The sequence below is a fragment of the Schistosoma haematobium genome, chromosome ZW, assembly GCF_000699445.3.
Source record: "Schistosoma haematobium chromosome ZW, whole genome shotgun sequence".
Lineage (NCBI taxonomy): Eukaryota > Metazoa > Platyhelminthes > Trematoda > Strigeidida > Schistosomatidae > Schistosoma > Schistosoma haematobium.
The window spans coordinates 43405601-43427059 of record NC_067195.1 but is presented as its reverse complement, the minus strand read 5'-3'; the positions used below and the strand labels follow the sequence as shown (position 1 = coordinate 43427059).

Below are 21459 nucleotides of genomic sequence, written 5' to 3'. Positions count from 1 at the left end.
TCATAGTATCTGTACAAGTAACTATGACCGTGTTTTAGTGCAATACATCTTTTCTAAATAATACTGTTCAGAAGTTATATGATGGCAATGTTTCCTTTGACTCAAAGAAAACAAAAACGTGTTTAGGCTAAATCACGTTATAACAAGAGTGATGCAAAAAGTTGCATTTTTTGTTTCTTTTTACTTATGATTTAACATATATATATTGTTAGTATAAAACTAGTGGTATATGTAAGATACTGAGGTCTTACTCTTTTAGTCGCAATATTTTGTTTCACTCATCACTGAACAATACCAATAAATACTTCTATACTAATTCATTTGGAAATGAATTTCGTGGGAAAGTTCAATTTTGTGAAATAAAATAAACAAAAAATAATCATTGTTTGAAATTAATTTTAACAACAATGATGTTTAACTTATTTTGCTAACTAAATGAATATGATGGTTCAAATTTTGGAACGAAATCTCAATTTTCTCATTAGTCCACGATTAACACACTTTTCGCGTTTGAAAGTTACATTTTGCTAAGTAGTTTAAGCATAACCAAACGAAGCCTTTATTTGAACCATCCTGAATTTAATGGTAAAGCCGAAGAGATTTGAGATAGCCGTGTTTTGCGTTTTAGATAATACTGAATTTTGTACACTGCTGTGACATTAAAATGACTAAACCTATTCAAGATGGTATAGATGCTATTCCGTCGATGTCATATGAATGATTGCGAATAATTTATAAGGTATATGTAGCCTTTTTTAAATCTTTGAAGGATTCAAAAATCAAGCTCATTTGTACTCCAAAAGACTGAAAAAACGACCTGACGACAATCAAGATATTGTATTTTCTTCCTAATTTTTAGAGATAGATTCTTAGTTTGTACAGCGAAACACGTTCGAATAATCCACAGTATGTTTAATCTTAATTATGTGATCTTTAATTAAATCCATTTCTTAATGGTGCGGATTAGACGACACGAATTTCTAAAATACATTTTCTCAGTAGACTTATCAAAATGATTGACGCACAAAATTATTGTTGGTTAAACCCCTGAAGTCGTAATACCAGTAAACTAACGAGCAAATGTACGACTTATAGTCACGAAACAACCCCAAACAAAATTAATTTGTGTTGGTAGGCTCTATTTTTAAAGACATTATGTCCAAAACAAGATTGAAGATGAAGTACTATCTAGTTAAAACGGTAGCTTTCCTTAACAATTATTTAACCGTGTTAACTTTATTAATAAACGTTAAACTATCTTTCTAAGTATAGTCGTCCTCAAACCTGTAGAAGAAAAGTGTAATAAGTGGAAAATAACGGAACAAACGGTTTCCTGTGCGCATATTCTTGACCCATAGATAACGAAGTATGTTAACGACATATTTCCCCATTTTTAACTCCAGGTATTTTTAGAATAAACAATATCACTTATGACTTTTGTTAGATACTGTAAAAAATTATCCATACACTACAAAGTGGGACTGAGTGATGGAGACCTTGAAACGACTTAACCATTTATACACAAACTTGTATAATACTGTCAATATTATTTTGGCCGGTCTAAATTCATGGTCTGAGGTTTCAGCCTATAGAATTTAACTCATTTTAGAAGAGGTGAGGTTTAAATCTGACTACTCGTATTCGCCTTCAAGTGTACTTTTGAAGCTATTTCATAATTAATGTTAGATAATCAACAGTTAGCCTAAAATACTGACAACATTACAGTGTGAGTGTTTACTGGATATAATCCACATTTAATATCATAACAATAATAATAAAGCACACAGTTTCGATACAATTGTAGGTCAGATTATTATTACCATTACCTTGTTTAAATTATTGTAACGTGTTAACATTAGAATTTTTTTCTCTCTAAAAGAATGTTACTTATTCTGCCAATCACTCATATGAATACAGACGTTCTTTTGTAACTTGATTAAAATCTGGCTATGTATTATGTATGTAAGTATATATATCATGCCAAATAGTTTCATTTATATACTATTATTTTCATCTATAATTAATACAAATTAATGACACTTCTTTCCTAAAAACACGACTAAACTGAAAAAGTAATATCCTTATAAATAGTTTAAATATCTCGAATTACTACTCAAAAGCATAATATTGAACCAATTTCATTATAATCATTATTTTCAGTAGTACGCACACTGAATACCGACTTACAAACTTCTCATTTTTATGAAAGATATATTACCTACTTTTAGAATATAAGGTAGTAGTCGAGATCAGACCATGTCAGTCATGTGAAAAGTCATTTATAAATTAAATGTAAAGGAAATTATACCCTGTGCTCTACTGTTTAAGTGTGAGACTCATAGAGAAAACTATTTATTATTAGTATGCTGGTAGAACGGAGTGTGAGTGATTGATTCATGAGTTACTTGAAACATCAACAACCAGTCATAGTCTGCTCGTGTATTCATGTGTATTAATACATGTACACACACTCACACCCAGACAAATGAAACATACATGGACATCAAGAAACAAGTAAACTTGAGATAATACATCACATGATTTGGTAGAAAATGGATCGATACACGATACGTTTAAGTGCTTTTTTAATTCTACTTCCTATTCGTCTACTTCATCAAGAAATTATGATTTGATTTTATGTGAATGATTGAATATTGATTGACTGTTTTCTTTTATAAAGGAAGGAGTATGATTCTTCAAGTGACAAATATTTGCAATACTGAGAATAAACTACATCCATTTTTTTGTCATTTATTATTCTCATACCTGATGTAATATGGTGATCTAACAGTAATATGTTAATCGATATACCTTTTGTCTATTCAGTGGAGTATCGTTTGTATGCACTTCCTTCTAAAATGTTCTTATTGTTGTTCTTGTCTAATTATAATAATCAATTTCTTGGTCATAGTAAACTGACTTCATTATAAAGCGTCTAGCATGACTGCATACAGTACTAAATGTTGACAAAATAGAAAACCACTGTTTCTTTTTTTGGGGATATTTTACATCCAGTTGAAAATGATAAAAATACTATCAGTTACACAGTTGGGTGAACGAATTTATGACGTAACTGTATAAGGATGTTATTATTTGAAACTGAAAATGCATCAAAGTAGATGGGGAAGCTACTCCTGATAAATTGTTTGAAAGTATGTAACATTAAGCATTTGACATTAAGATCTGATTAGTTAAGAAATCGTGCACACGTAATCGGTAAGCTGACACACTTTAATAATTACCATAGACTTCTAAAAATCTTTTATTAGTTTAAATACATGCTGTAATATTGAATATTAAATATCCAACAGTAATAACATTTTTCATATTATCATGTTCCGAGTATAAAGTGATCCAACCAAAAATTTGTAGTTATATGGTCGGGAGACAAGAATACGAACATTTAAATTTATATCATTTATCTGTTTCATTGACAGTTTATAACTTTTAAAGGTGTGCTATCGATTTGTTAACATAAAATGCATCAAAAAATTCTATACTGACCTCTAAAATCTATCCAAGATCTGTAGGTTATGAAATAATATTGTGTAATGATCGAACGTTTGACCTAAATGCTATAGCCGGTGATATATATATATATATATATATATATATATATATATCATATTAAACGTTCATGAAATTAAGAAATAGTTTTGGTAGTGTACATGATCAGCTAAAATCCCAATTAGCTATTTGAGCTGCTACCAGAGTGTATTATGAGAAGCAGTTAGGTTATTCTTTCGGAAAAGAGATATCCATTATGATTCCATAAAGGACAACCTCTACATTTTGTTTGAAAGAAATAGGAAGAGAAATTCATGGACAGTACCATTGAATGTCGTTATTGTTTCAAGTTAAAAAACGTTCTGCATTCGATTGTGACTTTTTCGTTAAAATGTGAAGTGCCTAAGCAGAAATAAAAGGGGAAATTTTAAGACTATGTAAATCAATGGAACATATAACTTCCTCAGGTTAACAGAATTCAGTGGTTGAAAATATGGAATATTAGGAACCAAAATAGAGACTAATACCATAGATTCATTCACTCTTACATGAACCCCAAATACAAGGCATCAAATTACAAGTACCATTCTTTCTTTAGTTTTCCATTGCTTTTTTTTGGTTCTTCTTTATAATAATTAAAACTGGTTCACTGTTTATTTCTAACTTCTATACTGGTGTACGTAACTGATGCTCAGTTAGGATAAAAGATTTTATTTTCTGGATAAAACTCAGGTTTCCCAGTAGTGCCAAATTTTCCATTTCAGTAGGATACTGTAGTTTCTTTAGATATCAATTCATCAACGCTCAGAGTAATTACAGATCAGTTTTGAATAACGCGTAATTAAGTTCGAAAAGTATAAAGTAAGTCTTTCAAATACTCCTTTCCTTTTTAAAATAAATTGATTTTTACTGTTTTAAGCATACTCTAGTCAAAATGAAGTTTGATGTACATTAGACCGATAAGTATTCTCGTTTGATTAATGATTTTTTTGATGATGAAATGAATACGATTCATAGTATTATAAAATGTAAAACCTAATCAGTTTGGAAATAAACTGTAGTGGTTATGTACTTTGACAATGTTTATGAGTATCCTAACAGTTGTTTCATATAGTTAATATACAATCAGCAGTATTAATGAAGCTTATCAATTAGTGTATTTCCATTAAATTTAGTCAACAAAATTTATTAAAAATTTCAAAAACACCTCTGTTGAAATTGAAACGTAATTATGAGTAGTTATTTGTAGACTGATTTCCGTAATGAATTCTACAAGTTAAAAACAATTCTCATCATCAAGCAATATCAATGAGCAAATTACTGAATGCGAACTGAATAATGGATGACTGTATCATTTTAGTTTGAGGCTGTACGGTATCATACAGTTATCACAGAAAGTGGAATCTACTTCAGGACCTTCTGGCAAGATAACGTACACAAGATATCTAGACAATATTTTTGATGTCAGTCGATTCGCTATATTTCGTGATTCCTAGCCCATGTAATCAAGGTATTTTGTACTATTCCTGATTTAATTCAATTCAAAAGTCAAACCTTACAACGAGAAACTTGAAAACACATCACCAAGATAATCAATCATAAGTATAGGATAATTATATATTAAGGTGTTTGTGGACATGTATTATATAAATTCTAATCAGACAACAATAATATGCTAAAGATTGGTTAGAAACCTCTTAAACTTTGTTGTGAAGTTACATGGTTCATTATCACTCTACAAATAATAATAGAATGGAAGCAAAAGTACATTTCAAATCTGGTTGAAATAAGTGTATGAACAGTGACAATTTGATAATAATAAACAACAAAGTAGCATTGGTTACATCAGTTAACCCATCAAATATGACCATATCAAACAGTCTAAATAGACTCATGTTTTTTAGTCCAATTTGCAGCTACAATCGTTTCATAATCTAAAAGATAATGCAGTCAGTAAACTACTTAGATAATGAATTAGAAATCTGAAACATGAATATGAATTGTCAGGTGTTAGTGAAATCTAAATACTTCTACTTATTGGTGTCAAAATAGGTACTTTTATTACTCACAGTTTGAACTGAACACGACACAACTAATGATCTCTACTTATGAGCAATTCAACTGTTGTTTATTATGAAATTCATATTTTTCAAGTTAAAGTATCTCGCTAGGGATATCAAGAATGTGCTCATCAAAACCTAATCTCTATAACGGACTGGATGATATAACAATCAAACTTTTGACTTTAATTTCCAAATCCTGTGATTACATAATTGATACATACAGGAAGTAATATTCGAATCATACTTTATCACTTTATTATCTGACATTGATAATAAACAGGATTCGATTTGATCTGTTATTTTCAAGATTTCATTATAACTGATTTACTTAGTAATCTCTCTAAATATTTTGTTTTAGTTCATTTACCCCTGACAGTAATAGGTTAGCTTACTCAACGATTATTTTTATGTACTACACTAAATTGTGTTATTCTATAAACAAAATATTGATAAACAGTAAAAGAAATACATTGTTATCAAATGATGAACAAAGAAAATGTTACATAATTGAATGTAAGATATTTTTATTAGAAAAGAACGAACAAACAATTTCTATTAGAAAATGGAAAAATTTTTTCTACAAACAAATAACTATCAGAAGGGGTTTGTGGAAATTTTAGAAATTTCACAGATTGAAATCATGAGTCAATTGAAGCTAGACCACCATGGAAAACCTGTAAGCACTGGACGACCGTTTCGTCCTGGTATGGGACTCCTCGGCAGTGCGCGTCCACGACCCCGCCCCCTCGAGATTCGAACCCAGGACCTATCAGCCTAACGCCAAGCGCTTAATCAACTAGACCACTGAGCTGGCATCCAATGGTGTTAATGTCTAACTCCAACCAATCCACGAAGTTGCGCCACCGTATACCATTGTCTTCAACAAGACTGTTAGGTCCTGGGTTCAAATCTCGAGGGGGGCGGGATCGTGGATGCGCACTACTGGGGAGTCCCATACTAGGACGAAACGACCATTCAAGGCTTCCAGGTTTTTCATGGTGGTCTAGCTTCGACTGAGTCATGATATCAATCTGTGAAAAGATAACTAACCAACTTGAAAACGAAAAATATTTTTCTTGATTTTTATTTTTTTTTAGAAAATCAAAATATTGATGAATTATTTATTGTTCTAATCAATGATTGTACTTTATCATCGGACTGTCTATAAATGAATCCACTTTCCAAAGTAAAAGATCCAATGACTTTTTTTATGAAGAAAAATACATAGAATATTAAACAATGAAAAAATTCACTTTATCTTATTTAGTCGATAGTGATTCAAATAAAAGTGTGAACAGTTTAGCTAATATTTCCAATTCAAATATTGAAATGGATTTGCCAAAAATTACAGAATTGCATATCATTATTAAAGATTTAAATAAACAGGTATGTTTGTGAATTATTGTAAATTTATCAATTAAATATGTTTTTATAGACAACGCTAAAAGTGATTGGAGATGCAATTATTTTAGATATTAAAAAGAAACTTTTATTCACTCTTGGTGATTTATTAACTGATTCACAAAATATGGGTTTACACCTACCTGATGAACCAAGTCGTAAAGGGAAATTCCTAGAAGAAGAGCGTCTTCTATCGGAGTATATTAGTGGGAAAACGATTATCAGTTTAGAGGTATGAAAAAGAGGAATGAAATCAGTCGAAAAATTAATTTATTTTGTTTGTTTTAGTTTATTTACAAACGTCGAACAATTCCACCATTTTATATGTCACCAACATTATTGAGTAAACTCTCGAAGGTATTAATCGCTTTAAATATTTATTGATGCCAATATTTATGCATAGAACTTCATCAAAACATTTTTTCGTTACGTATCTCGTGGAGAATGTCAAAAAGTAGAGAAATTACTGTCTAAAGGATTTGATCCAAATATACACTGTCCAAAGACTGGAGGTAAAGTGCTGTTTTTTTTTGGTCAAACAAAATGTTCTCTATAACGTACCTTCAAATTTTAGAAACTCCATTGACTATAGCTGTTACACGATCAAAACCTCATGAAATGATATCAACATTAATCTCCGGTGGCGCACATCGTGATTTTTATTCACTGGCTGGTTATACACCATTACATAAAGCTGTAACCGTTGGAAATTTTGAAGGGGTCAAGGTAAGTTAATCATGAATGTTTTTAAATGACATGTAATGGTATAAAAGGAATGAATCAAAACATCCTTGATAATAGCAGTTCACTTTCTGCTGTAACACTAGATTTTTAAGCATCAATGGTTTTGTGTGTTCGCAAACTACGAGCTTAAAACAACTCTGTCATAATCACATACTGAGTTCTATTGCACAAGTATATATTATAAACTAATGATGAATACTACTAGAATAGCTGAACACTCTGACGCATTTATCTATTCAAGTTTAAGGGTTGGTTTCGAACATTAAAGAAGTTGAGTAAAACTCCTGAAAATTCTGCTAACATTAAACCAATGATTTGAATTATCTGAAGAATTTAGGTTTCATTACCTAATCTGAAACGACACTACTGTTTGTTAGGGTTAGAATTGATTTTTCTTTTCTATGAAAATTTATACGTTAGCTTGAGTATAAATCATGTGATCAGTAGTTCATCTCAAAAGTATGATGTATGAAATTAGTTGTATTTTTATTTTCATCCATACTTCTAGGATGTGGTCTGTCAAATAATATTCTGAAACGTCAGTCAGTAGTATTTACATGTAATGGTATAAACAAACTAAAGTTGAAAATACGAACTATTTGATTCCACTTCAGTGAGCCAGTCATAAGCAACGTAGAACTTGCTACATATGTTCGTCGGCCCATGTTTTAAGCCCATATCAGCGAAATGAGATGTAATTCTCAACATGAATAAAAGAGTTGTAGAATTAGTAGCTGTATCAGTGATAGTTAAAAGCACATTAGCCACAGAGTGTTCGCTTATAGGAAAAGAAATGAACTTGTGTAATCTAATACATTAACTGTAAGGGGAAACTAAGAGTGATGGAGAAATTATAATGCTGACGGATAGATCTGAAATTTCTCGGTTTGAACGTGTGATAGTACCGTTCTAAAGAATATTATACTGTAAAAGACGGTTATTTAATACTTCCTGATGTTTATCAGCTCAGCTGTGGAGTTGTGGTCAGTTTTCGATGAAAACTTATTCCACACTATGCAATCTCCTCATAGTTATACAGACGCTGTTTCTAATTATTTGCAGACATTGCTGGACTTCGGGCAATCACCGAATTGCTTAGATAGATATGGTTTGACTCCATTGTATTATAATATACTTTATGATCCGGATACGAAAATATGTCATAGTTTACTGTATGAACATTCAAAAATTGGCATCATTGATAAAGATGGGTTACAAGAAATACATCAGGTAATTGTTATTAATAAATATATATTCTTAAAATATTTTCTGTTTTGCTTTATCGATAAATTTCATACAACATTTTGCCTTCAAAATATAATATATAATATAACAGGGAAATGTTTTAAATCTAGTGAACTGATATCTCATATTAAGCGGTGATCCATTTATGTAGGTTGATCAGCATGCATAATTACTTAGAAAAAAAATGTAGAATTAAAACTTACTGTTGTTAGTCTATAGGATCTATGTAAATTGTCGATAAATAGTTTGCTGTTATTGTATTAAACAGTAGAGATTCATAGATGGATACAAGTCATATGATAAATAAATTCAGTTATTTAGAAAAAAGAGAACCACAGGAAATCTGTTCAGCCCTAGGTTCAAATTATTTTTTCATGTACAAGCAAAAATCCAAATAAACTCAAACCCGGGCCTCGCTAAGAGTACAATATTATTGGACTGATCGGAAAGGAACGAAATAATGTAAACTTGCACAAGTTATTTTTAATTAACCTTACAATAGATTTCAGTTAACAGTGAAAATAAAAACATTTACCTTTAAGTACTGTGTAATAGTACTAATTATGTATTGTTCATATTTATAACAGCTTTGAGTTATATAGCAAACTGATGTCTATTTAAACATTCTATGAAATATTACATAACACCATTCATTCATATCCAACAAACTATAATATCAGTGATGAATAATCATGAAAAATATCCTTTTCTTTCTCAATCACATCAATTCCCAAGATAGTTTACATCGTGAACAACAATTAAAAAGTCATTCCATAATCACAAAATAGTGATGATATCGTGCTTAGAAACAGTTTTAATTTTATTTCTAATATGGATTAAATAATAAACATTGATATCATTCACCAAACGAGTTTTTAAAGCTTCTCCAATTTTTTTTTAAAAAAAGAATATTATAATTGTGCCTAAATAATTCCCCTTTTAAAAATAAAGATTACTGTTCACTTATTTATCAATCAATAAGTGACAATGGGAAAAGGAAGACCAGTATTTGAATTGTTTGTCATCAAATATACAAAATAACCGAAATAAAATTTACTTTAAATAATGATTCAATTAAAAATTAAGAAAGAAATTATGAACTTGAAAGTAATTTACTAATTCAAAAAAAACAAAAGAAAACAAAACAAACAAACTGGATAACACCTATTCAATTGTGAATTAAACTATGAAAATTGGAGAATAAAATCAATAATCATGATTCTTTTTTTGATATACGTTACATATAAAGACCTTCATAAACTCTAAGGTGAACTGTTTATGTTATACAATATAAAATATAAATGTATGGAATAATTACCTTGATTATAATTTTAATCAGTTTGTACGATGATATATATCTGTTGCATAGATTTATATTCTCTACAGTTGTTTAGTTTGCTGACTAGAAAGAACAGAGTAATTCGATTTCTTTAAATTTAAAGTCAATGTCCTTTTTTCATTTATTCCCTTGTTTGATCTGAACATTCAATGTAAAAAATACATTAAAATAATAAATATTGTAACTTATAATAATAAGCAATGATGAATAGGCACAGTATGCACATATGCCGATAACAGACTGATCAATTGCAGTCTTAAACCACAATGGGAAGATACAAGCCAGACAATTTCAAGTGAATTATAATAATAAGCTTGAATTTTATTATATCTTTCTAGTATATAACGCTATAAGCGATCAACTCATATTTCTAAAGAAAATTTATTGACTTTTATAAAGAGTTCCACAATCACATATTAGTGTAAATCGGGAGTTGCATTCTATAAACAAATTAGTATCACTTATTGTACTCCACTGACCTTCTTGTAAATGAAACAAAAATAATGATGTATGTAAAACGAACTCGTTGTCTATGGCAATTTTCAGAGTATTTCAATGTTATTTGCAGTGGTATGATAGTGCCTAAATATGCATAATCATGCATGAAATAAGATTCAAGGATTTACCCATCAAAATATGCTCTGATAAAATTTGATACATATTATCAAAATCACTTAGTATAGCTGTCTAATATACAAATCATTGGTGAGTGAGTATTGACCACTGTCATGTACATCAAGTCATTCATAGTCCCGGTTGAATTCTACCGACCAAGCTCCAATGTGGCTACTAATCTGAATAACTTAATATCGCATTCACTATTTTGAGATGTAAGGTGGTGATTGGTGACTGTCGATTATGCACCCCAAACCTAAATTTCATGCTATTTTACATTCATGAGCAAGAATAGAATCCATCATGGAGCATCACTTCCTTCAAGGTTCCAGGTACATCTTATTGAAGAGTCTGAATACTAAGCCCAGGGTTTCCTGTCGAGTGCCTACGACCACCACCATTGCTGTCTATTGCTCTTTTAAACTTCTCGATTTAATAATGTCAAATAAAACATACCCTTGAACTCAAGTTTGACTAACTTCACATCGAACTAGTATTACGCATTTAAAATCATTCACTTATTTAGAAAAAAACACCTGAAATAAGTTCTCATTTACTACATGTTCAGGCATAAAATCCCTCTGTTGATATTCACTATAAACTTCAGATATTCACATTTTCTTCAATGTTATGCGTTTAATGCTTTACATAAATTGTTGTTAATAATACATTAACGATTATTTTCATTATTGGTTTATGATAAAAGCCATTAGTTATGCTTTTCTAAACACTCAATATTTACACAAATACGAAAAAGATTGTTTTCTTTTCAAGAACTTGTCGGTCAAGTGACAATTTCATTATTATTATTATTATTATTATTATTATTATCGTAATAACTAACGAGATTACACAATGATAGATGTCTTTATAAGTATATGTCTGTTCACATGCAACACTATAGTGCCTGGGTTATCGACTTTTATCTGATGAATGACTTAGAAAGAAAGCTTAACCATAATAATTCTGAATTAGATATCTTTAGTTATAGGCTTTATAGGTTTTCAAATTCGTAGTTAACAACCAACAGGAAGACCTAGAGAGCTGTTTCACTCCGTAGTATATCATTTCTTAGAATTGTACATTTATAACTTATAAGGATTCAAATCCATATTCCTCAGACCTTATGACATAGCCATGACTTTTACACCACTGAGTTGGTACTTTTGAAAATATTGTGCTTTTTACAATTGGTTAAAAGCCTCGAAATAAAATAAATTTATTTTATTCTACAAATTTCATTATTCCACTTTGTCTTTGTTTTTGTTTTATTATTATTCTCTTTAAAAAAATTTATCTGAGAATCAAGTTGTATGAAACAAGTGAAAGTTGATTAGATTTAATACAGACTGACAAAACAGTAGTATAAAACATCATACATATTGTCTTTTTATTCATAATATAGATAGATATCTAATAATTAATGCGTCTTATAATAAAATCTACTCAGTTTATGTGTAAAATAAAATAATAAAGTCTCTCTTGTATAAGCTAATTTTGCTTACATGATAAAATGATGTTTATTCATGCCAATTTTTAACAAGCTATTGATTTTTCTAATTTAAATATTCTAATTATGTCATACTTTTATTATGGATAACTCATTATAAGCACATATTATGTCTTTTAAACGTAATAATAATAATAATAGCAGAGCAAAAGTTGAGTACCCACAAACCTAGAACAATTTTACTGTTGTTGATTTCATATTCACAATTGTTAACTCTCTGTGTGTGTGTGAGTTTGTGGAGCTGTGTGTGTCTGTCTGTCTGTCTATCTATCTTGTTGTTTATTTATTTACTTATATTCAAATTCCTTTCAATGTGTAAATCTTTTATTGATTACTGAAATCAAAGTTGTGTTTCTCATATTCTTTAAATTTTTCATCATTATAAAGCTCATTGAAAGTAACAGATCATTCTTGTGTTTGTTTTTTGTAACTAAGAGATTAACTATTGCCAGCAATATTTTTGCATCTTCAGAACAAGCCTTTTGAAATGTTCAAAATATTCGACAAGATAACAAATAGTAAACATTTCCATAAATAATATGAAATGAGTTTAATTAGGGCACTAGGAAAACTATTAAACTTCTTGAAATAATGTAAAACTGACATCGTTTATTACTTTATTAATCATTTAATACACTTTATTTGGTTTTCTGCGATTGTTACGCAATACAGAGGTAAATTTCAACCTAGGAAATAATTTCAGTTATAGTTTATGTTGTAATCAATGGCCATTGTTCATAGGTCTACAGACAAGAGGAAACAATTGTTTAAATCTCTTTAATCCTAAACAACTTTAAATTAAATATTATCCCATCAAAAAACATGCTGTTTGGTAGTAGTTTTAGTAAGAATCAATATGATAATGCGTTACCACTATTTTAGGAAATGACCTTGAATAGCTTCATAGTTTTTAATAAACATGCACTGTTTGTCTAATACTGTGAAGAGTTGTAGACCTTAACATACATTTTGTGATACAGTATGTTCTTTACATGAATACACTGTCACCAGTTTGAGAAAATTAATAATCAGTGTTACAAGAGACTATTTTTTATTTGACTGAATCTAATAAATTATTTTTATTTAACTAAATCGTATCCCGGCACTACTTCTAATTAATTTGGTTTGAAGTAACTAGACTACTCAAAGAACATGATGTTCATTGAATTAGGATGAAAGCTTGATTACATAAAGACGTGAATTTCTAAACTACTAGCGTATGGTGCGCTACCAAATAAGTTTAGCCACGCATCTCTACACTGGAAAATAGTCTTGTGGAATCACCAAAACGTTTTCTACCGATAACCAAGTCACTGGTTTTCGTTTCTACTTCAATCGAGTAAATTTTTTAATAGTATCAACGACTAATTAATTACTAAGTAATTCGATTAATAGAATTTTAACTCACCATAAATTCTCTGAAAAGATTGTATAACCACTGAATGTAATCAGTGTTTGCAAGATGCACGTTTGGGTTGTTTGAAAAGAAAGTAGAAAAGGAAACATTAATTAATTGTAATACAATATTTAAAAGTACTTAACTAGAAGAAATGCAAGTTAAATATTTTTCATTCACTTTATATCTGGTCGCCTAGTGGATGGTTAATTAATTATTTTTTTTTCTTGTTATTCAACATGAAATGAACTCATCTGTAATGAAGTTCAATTATTTGTACTTAGTTATTGAGTTTATCTAGAAGGAATTCAGAGTGTCTATCTGCACATGTAAGTGTTTGTGTGCTTGTTTGCATTAAGCAAACACTTAGGTGACAATATTATTAATAACAAGGGGAGATTAGATGAATTTATATAGTGTGCTTACTCTCAAAGAATTTTTGTTCAAGAAATGTTATGAATCTTAACTGATTTGTTGACCTTGATAAGCGTACATAAACATACATTTGTAATAAGTAACTTCTGAAGATTTATTAAATTAAAATTTGTTTTAAATCAATAATTATCAACCATATTCACTAAATGGTCGTTATATATATACAATTCAATCTGTCATCATTATTAAAACAGTGTTGTGTTACAGTAAAGTGGATTTCTCTTGTGATAAAAGGATACTAATTCTTCAGTTTTGTAGTGTGAAAAAATGTTGCATGATGCATAGACTTTCATTACGGTCATTGATGATAGAGGTCTGATAAGTCATACAATATAAACAAAACGCTTTGTATTTTTCCACCAGCTTACATTGATATTCCATTCAATGTTGTTATATGTTGTCATTAAATCTAATTCAGTATGTAAATTGATTGGTTTCTTAGTTTATTCTTTAGTTGTATACTCTTTATGGATTGCTTGGTTGAAGTCAAATGAAAAAATACGGACTAAATTTAACAATAAACCTTAACCATATTTTTGTTTTAATGAATATTTATACAGATATTACAAAATCGTAAATTTTTGAAGTCGAATGCTATGATTTAACTTTATGTTATTTCTACATGTAATCCCTGTTTATAATTTACTTTTAAAGTCATTTACTCTTACGTTGACATGGAATATATAAACTCAGAAGCTATTCCAATGATTAAATACTTTAAAGTGCTTCTCACTATAAGTTTAACGTCGAGTGAAGTAGTACTGAAAGCTAAAAATTAGCCTTAAACAGCTAGTCCACCCTAAATTGGATCTTTGCAACAAAACTCACCTAGTTTTGTGTTTAATATCGAATTCAGGACATATTGGTATGACAAACTATTTGTTGTCTTTATACTTTTCCTAACTAATTACGTAACTAAAAGGTTGTATCATTACTTATTGATCCTAACCCCCAAAATAATATTCTAAAAATACTCAAATTAGTTTCAAACTGAACTCATGGAAAACGGATGATTTACAGTAAATATTTAAAATGGAATCCTTTGACTACTCAAGTAAGTAAACTTTTTGCCGGAAATAATAGATTTTATGTAACATATCTGTGTTTTCGAACAGTATCGTCATTCTTACCCTTAACGTGTTATTATAAACGTAATTATTGTAGATTATGATTAGACTGTAGGAAAACATTGAAATGAACATTTCTTTTACTAATTAATAAATATTTGTTTATTTAAAGATGACTAATACTCGATTCATCAACAGAACATTTTGCACAAACTTACAAGAAACGGTCTTGTGATAGAAACATATTACAATCTTTCCCATTTAAATACACTGAATTTTATACTATGTCCATCATAACATATGCTTTGGGGAAGTAAAGACACTTTGTCAGTATTTGATTACAAGAAAAAAGACTTTATTTAATTGTTTAGAGCCAATTACTTTTTCACTGATACCCTAATATTTGTTATTTAATCGACTGTTAAGCTGCTGTTCATTTGAAGACTTGTAAAATTTAAAAGTATATTGACTCTTGAATACATTCAATTATTTTAAGACCCAATAACACATCTTTATGTCACAAAATTGTAATAGAATTTTAACTAGTGACACATCATCGAATTATAACATTATTTCAAAACCTATTATTCTCTAGTATTGGTTATAGTACTTATTACTGAATTATGTAGCCCAAGGAATCATTGAAAATCAGGAAGAAGTGAACAATTATTTTGTTTTAGTTTGATTTGCTTTACAACTGTGTCTACCGACAAATCTACGCTGAAGTAAATGCATTGCATTTAACTTTCTTGCAGAGTTTAGAAAAAGTCAATTACTTAAAGAAAATCCGCTACTGTAAACTCAGTAATCCACAATTGGTATTTTATAAGCTTGAAATGAAAAATGTTTTACGTCTCAAAACTTCACCTTAAAACCACCTTATATATCTATATTGACAAATTCCTCTGTTTTTCTCTTTTAAAGCAGGGTAAAATGGGCGTATTAATTTCTTGTTGGCTTTTTTTCTTCGAATAATTTAAACAGCCATTCCGCAATCCAGCAACTCGTACTTTTTTGTGATTTTATCGAGTTCAACTTTAAATCAATATTGATAGCTAATTTACTTAGTCAAATAGTTAATTGTTTATTACCAAACATAATAATATCTCATTTCCTTGATGATTCATATCCCTATACATTCACGTTGCCTTGACATTATACAACGAAGACAGGTGACGATTAAATATATATGTATACATACATACATATATATATGTACTTTATAGTAACTAGTAAATGTTTATTATAAAGCATAAGTAAAATACTTATTTAGCAAGCCATACAATGTAAACTGACGGATTTAGAATTCTCCCAACCCATCTATCCAAACCCTGAAAATTCAATAGACTTAAAAAGGTGATTTCACATTTCATTTTTATGTCTTCGGCATTGATGTTTTTTTTGTTATTATATCATGGTGATTGATAAGGGCTAATTAGATTTCTTGTTGATTATTCAAAAATGAGTTGGTCAGTTTGTGTTGTCATATATACAGTGGTCTATGAAATGAATGTCATAACTGTTTTTATTCAAATTCTCAAAATTTCTAATGGTTGTTATGCTAGTTAAACGCATTGGTATCTGTTGTGACTCAGTTGTCTAGTATATCAGGCCTTAGCATTTAAAACAATGATTACTGAGTACAAGTTCAAGTGTAAACATCTAGCTGACAAATGAAAACAAGATAACACTCATATCCTCTATCCCGCTATTATTTATTGATTGAAAACGTTTATCTTTCTGAACATACAACAAATTAACTTTTTGGCGATATTACATTCTTTACTACTTTTTAAAAAGCTAGTCTATATTAATTAAACACTTTTCCATCCAAACCCATTAAAATTTATTTGACACTATTTGAAAGTGTTTAATACTGGAGTATTTGTAAAATAATCTGTCATTACAATTGCTTTTATGTGATCATAAGAACGAGGATCACTTCGTATATTACATATGCCAAAAAGTGAATGTGTTTTGTTCCATGATTATCGCGTGACTAGATTTTTAGGTTTTACTGATGATCATGAAACAGTGTATTAGAAATCATACACACATATAACTTATGGCATTCTATTTTAAATATTACGTATTGTCAGTTACGAATATCTTTTATATAATCTTTACATAAGCGTTGGTTTGAACCATCAGTGGGAAATGGGTTCTCTATAGTCACCAACTACACCTTAGGGACAAGTTAAGCAATGATAAATCCCTGTTTCAAGACCTTTTTTAAAACATCTCAAATCAAGTAATAAGTTTATGTGTTTCAAATTATTTGCCATGAGTCATTTCTACATTTCGGATTTTTCATAACCTAATATGTATTTATATTTGACCACACGACTGTTCGCATGCACTGTAGAATTATCTGAAACTACGACAATGCAATTGTTAAATCCTGATTGATTTATAACAGTTGACTAGTTTATGTAAAACCATGGTGAAAAATTGTCTCTGAATCAAACTTATCTGTAGAAATCATGTAAATATTTTCCGGGAATCTTTTAAATATAAATTCACAACGATAGTTACTCTTTGCACTTTCATTTCAGTCAGTAACTACGAAATGTGCCCGCCACAAAGGGCACATGAAAAGTTCATAAGTAATACATGTTCTACGAAACGGTTTGAATGAAATGTAACATTCGCTTGTAATTATCGGTCTGTTATTTTAATAAAAAACGTTGTTTGGATTTAGTAGAAAAAATGACTACTGAACTCACCAATTATTTTTAGTATTTAACTCGGGTGTTGCATAAGTAATGCTATACCCACTTCTATTGTAAGTGGTCGCTGGTCAGTTTATTTTACCCTCAACTTTCCATAACACCCAAAACAATTGTTGGTAACATCACTCACTTCGCCAGAGTTTGACAGACATATATTTTTATATGACTAGACTAGAGTAAGCAATAGGATCACTTTCTTATAGTTGGAATTTTCAACGTTAGAAATAAAGTCACTATTACGAGCCATGGATTTCTACGATTGCTAACAACATATCTGAATAACGCTTAAATATTGTTCCTAGCTGTGGCAATTAATTAAAATATTTTGAGTAGGACAAGTGTTTTTTTTAGACGAAACTTTGATTAGTGTTAACATGTACGAAATGAATTTCCAAAGTTTACTGTTACATTACCTTTGCCTGTCGAATATTTGGAATAATGAGTATGAAAATTATTTAAAATTTACTTCATTCTGAATAGATTGACCTATTTATTTAGTTAAGTTTTATGCATTTTTTCACATCAGGGGAATTCTGCTTTGTGAGGTGATTGTTTGAAGCAGCTGATAAGATATCTTGGACCTAGGTTTTATGCTATTTGATATTCATCAGTAATAATGGATCCTCCACAAAGCATCAGTTTTTTCAAGACGACATCTACACCTTGGTGTTGAGCGACAAACGGTACTAAATCTAGGTTCAGGGATCACAGTTGAGTGCCTTCAATCACAACCTTACATCTCAACATAGTGAACGCGATGTCAAGTCACTCAGATTAGCAACCACATTGAAACTTGAACAATAGAATTCGAACAGGATTCAGAATGTCTTGATATATATGACGTTAATCGCTACTCATTGATCAAGCGATTGTAAATTCTACTTTAAATGATCGATCAATTATCTTACAGCCAGTGTTTAACACTAACAATTATGTGTGAATATTTTTGAGATGGACTGATAATGAAATCTAAGGCATATATTTCTTCCTATTTAGCAACCAGTAATTCAATGTGGTTAGATCTCAATCACGTTTTAAATAACTACACACAGTACAAAACATGAATTCAACAAGTTCGAAAGAAAACCTAATATACATCTCAGAACACATTGGAAGTGAACATGATTGATGAAAAGCCCATTAGTAATGCTGAATTAAATGCTTAGTATTATTGGTTATTTTAACTCTAAAAAGTTTTATGAACGAACAAATACAGGCTAATCAAGGGCAATACACTGAACTGAAATAATTGTACAGTACCCCCAAATGTTCATAAGTTTCTTATAAAAACCAGTCCGTGATCCAAGCCATATAATTTTGTCATGTAGAAAGGCTCTCATAAAGATGAGAGATAAATGATCCATTCATATAGAAAATTGTTGATATTAGATAACTATATCAAACTTATCGATCACTACTAGCAGTCCAAAACAGTATTATTCCCACACTAAAAAAGGAAATATTTATTTAGTAAAATTTATGTAAGCAAAACAAACGTATATGACATCGATGCCTACAAATATTTATCAATTTGGTTTATCTTTTAAGTTTATGATGACTGTGTAACTGCATACTTACACTACTTTCTGATCAGTTTTTAGCTAAACTTGTGTGAAAACTGTACCCAAAATACTCGAATCATCTGGTGGGCGATTAATTTGCAACTTGTTATTTCAAGAATGAATACTTTATCATATCATGTATTAGTTTAAATTCATGGTTTATAGTTGTATTTACCGGCATTATTGAACAGAATTTCTCCTGAAAGTATAAAAAATAACCATTTTTTAATTTGGGTAGGTGAAATTATAGTCGGATAGTTGAATAAGATTAATAAGTCATATTTTTTTTCACTTTGAAAAGAAAAATGGACTAAATTTCCCCATTACATAATTCACCTACAGTCTCAATTTTTAAATAAAGGCAAATATTTTTCCAAAATAAAATTTATCACCATCTTACTACTGCAAGCTAATGCATCAGTTTAAGAAGCACGCTATAAATCTAGAGTAAAATTCATATACATCTCATGAGAAGAATTCAATAATGACGTCATTGATATTACTTTTTAATAATTTACCATTGTTTAAGCATTCAAAGTTGTTAAACTTGTACGTGCTGTAGTACTTTATTCAAAGGTTTCTAAGTTGACTGAGTAAAAATTTAATATTTTATAATAAAAACGGTAAAAAGAAACTTCAGTCACCACCCTTCGAAATTTGTCTGTAATGGTAAATGGTGGAACAAAACACAGTTATTATTTATTGTCACCAGTGATCATTTAGTCATTTCTGGTTATTTCTCATCTCCACGTATAGTCCATTTGTAGGCAATGATGGGAATCCAAAAAATAACTGTACAACAGTCAATTAAATAATTAACACTATTAAATAGTTGACGCCACAGTAAAACATTATCTCAGTCAAGAAACACAGGACATTTATAATAAATCATAACTTATTTAAATACGTATTGTTTCCTGATGTAGAAATAAGTACACGAAAGTGGAGAGTTGATAACTAGTTATTCTAAATAGAACCCACTGATTTATAAAATATTAGTCGAGTTGGCAAACTTTAGTATGTTGAAAGTTAGATGTCAAATAATTTCACTTTGTTTTTTGACAATTCATTTGTTTTCTTGTTGATAATTCTCATATTAACATCATAATAAGTCCAATTTAGGAATCTTATAAGACAGAACACATTGAAGCAACCTATTATCTAGAATTGATCCCATGGATAGATGTAAAGCTTCGTTGATCACTTTGTGAACTTTGCTCTTATTCTTAGCTAATCGCCTGATGGGTAGATTTCGGAAGTAATACATCTGAATAATCTGTAGATAAACGAGAGCTTTAAATCCCTAATATTTAATTAATGATTTTGTATTCTGATAACTATTTTTTTAAGAATGAGTAGATCAGCCACGTTAGCAAACAACTAGTTCGGCTAACATAATCACTCCAGAGTTTATATGAGCTACTTGTCCCTCTAAAATAGGTATCTTATTCAGTGATTAGTTTATCAACCAACACTTTCATCATATATTACTAAGCCTAAATGAACGATTAATGGTCTAAAAAGGAAAGTCACTGCTTCAGGAATCCAAGTTAATCTGCTTTTCAGATTGGGGGTTGTGGAGATTGTTAAGTTTTTGATTGAAATCATGAACCGATTGATGTTAGACCACCATTGAAAATCTGGGAGCGCTGGATGGCCGTTTTTGTCCTACTGTGGGACTCCTCAGCAGTGCACATTCACGATCCCGCTAACGGGATTCTGCTTTTAACTACACATTTTATGTAACGTAGTAGACACCGCTCTACTATTCCAAATCAAGTAAGATTTAAAACCTAAACATTGTTTTTTCTTTACAGTGCACTCAATTGATACTTCTATCCTA

General features: G+C 29.8%; 1 protein-coding gene across 1 annotated transcript in view; it reads left to right on the top strand.

The window, feature by feature from the left end:
- Positions 1 to 6796: 6796 nt before the first annotated feature.
- Positions 6797 to 21459, top strand: part of SYNJ2BP (Ankyrin repeat) — a 53759-nt gene continuing 39096 nt past the window's right edge. Inside the window, exons 1-6 of the mRNA XM_051211470.1 lie at positions 6797 to 6956; positions 7006 to 7203; positions 7260 to 7328; positions 7375 to 7483; positions 7546 to 7697; positions 8778 to 8945. Coding sequence (XP_051071534.1) covers positions 6810 to 6956; positions 7006 to 7203; positions 7260 to 7328; positions 7375 to 7483; positions 7546 to 7697; positions 8778 to 8945 — 843 coding nt within the window. The 5' untranslated portion in view covers positions 6797 to 6809. The remainder of the gene's footprint in view (positions 6957 to 7005; positions 7204 to 7259; positions 7329 to 7374; positions 7484 to 7545; positions 7698 to 8777; positions 8946 to 21459) is intronic.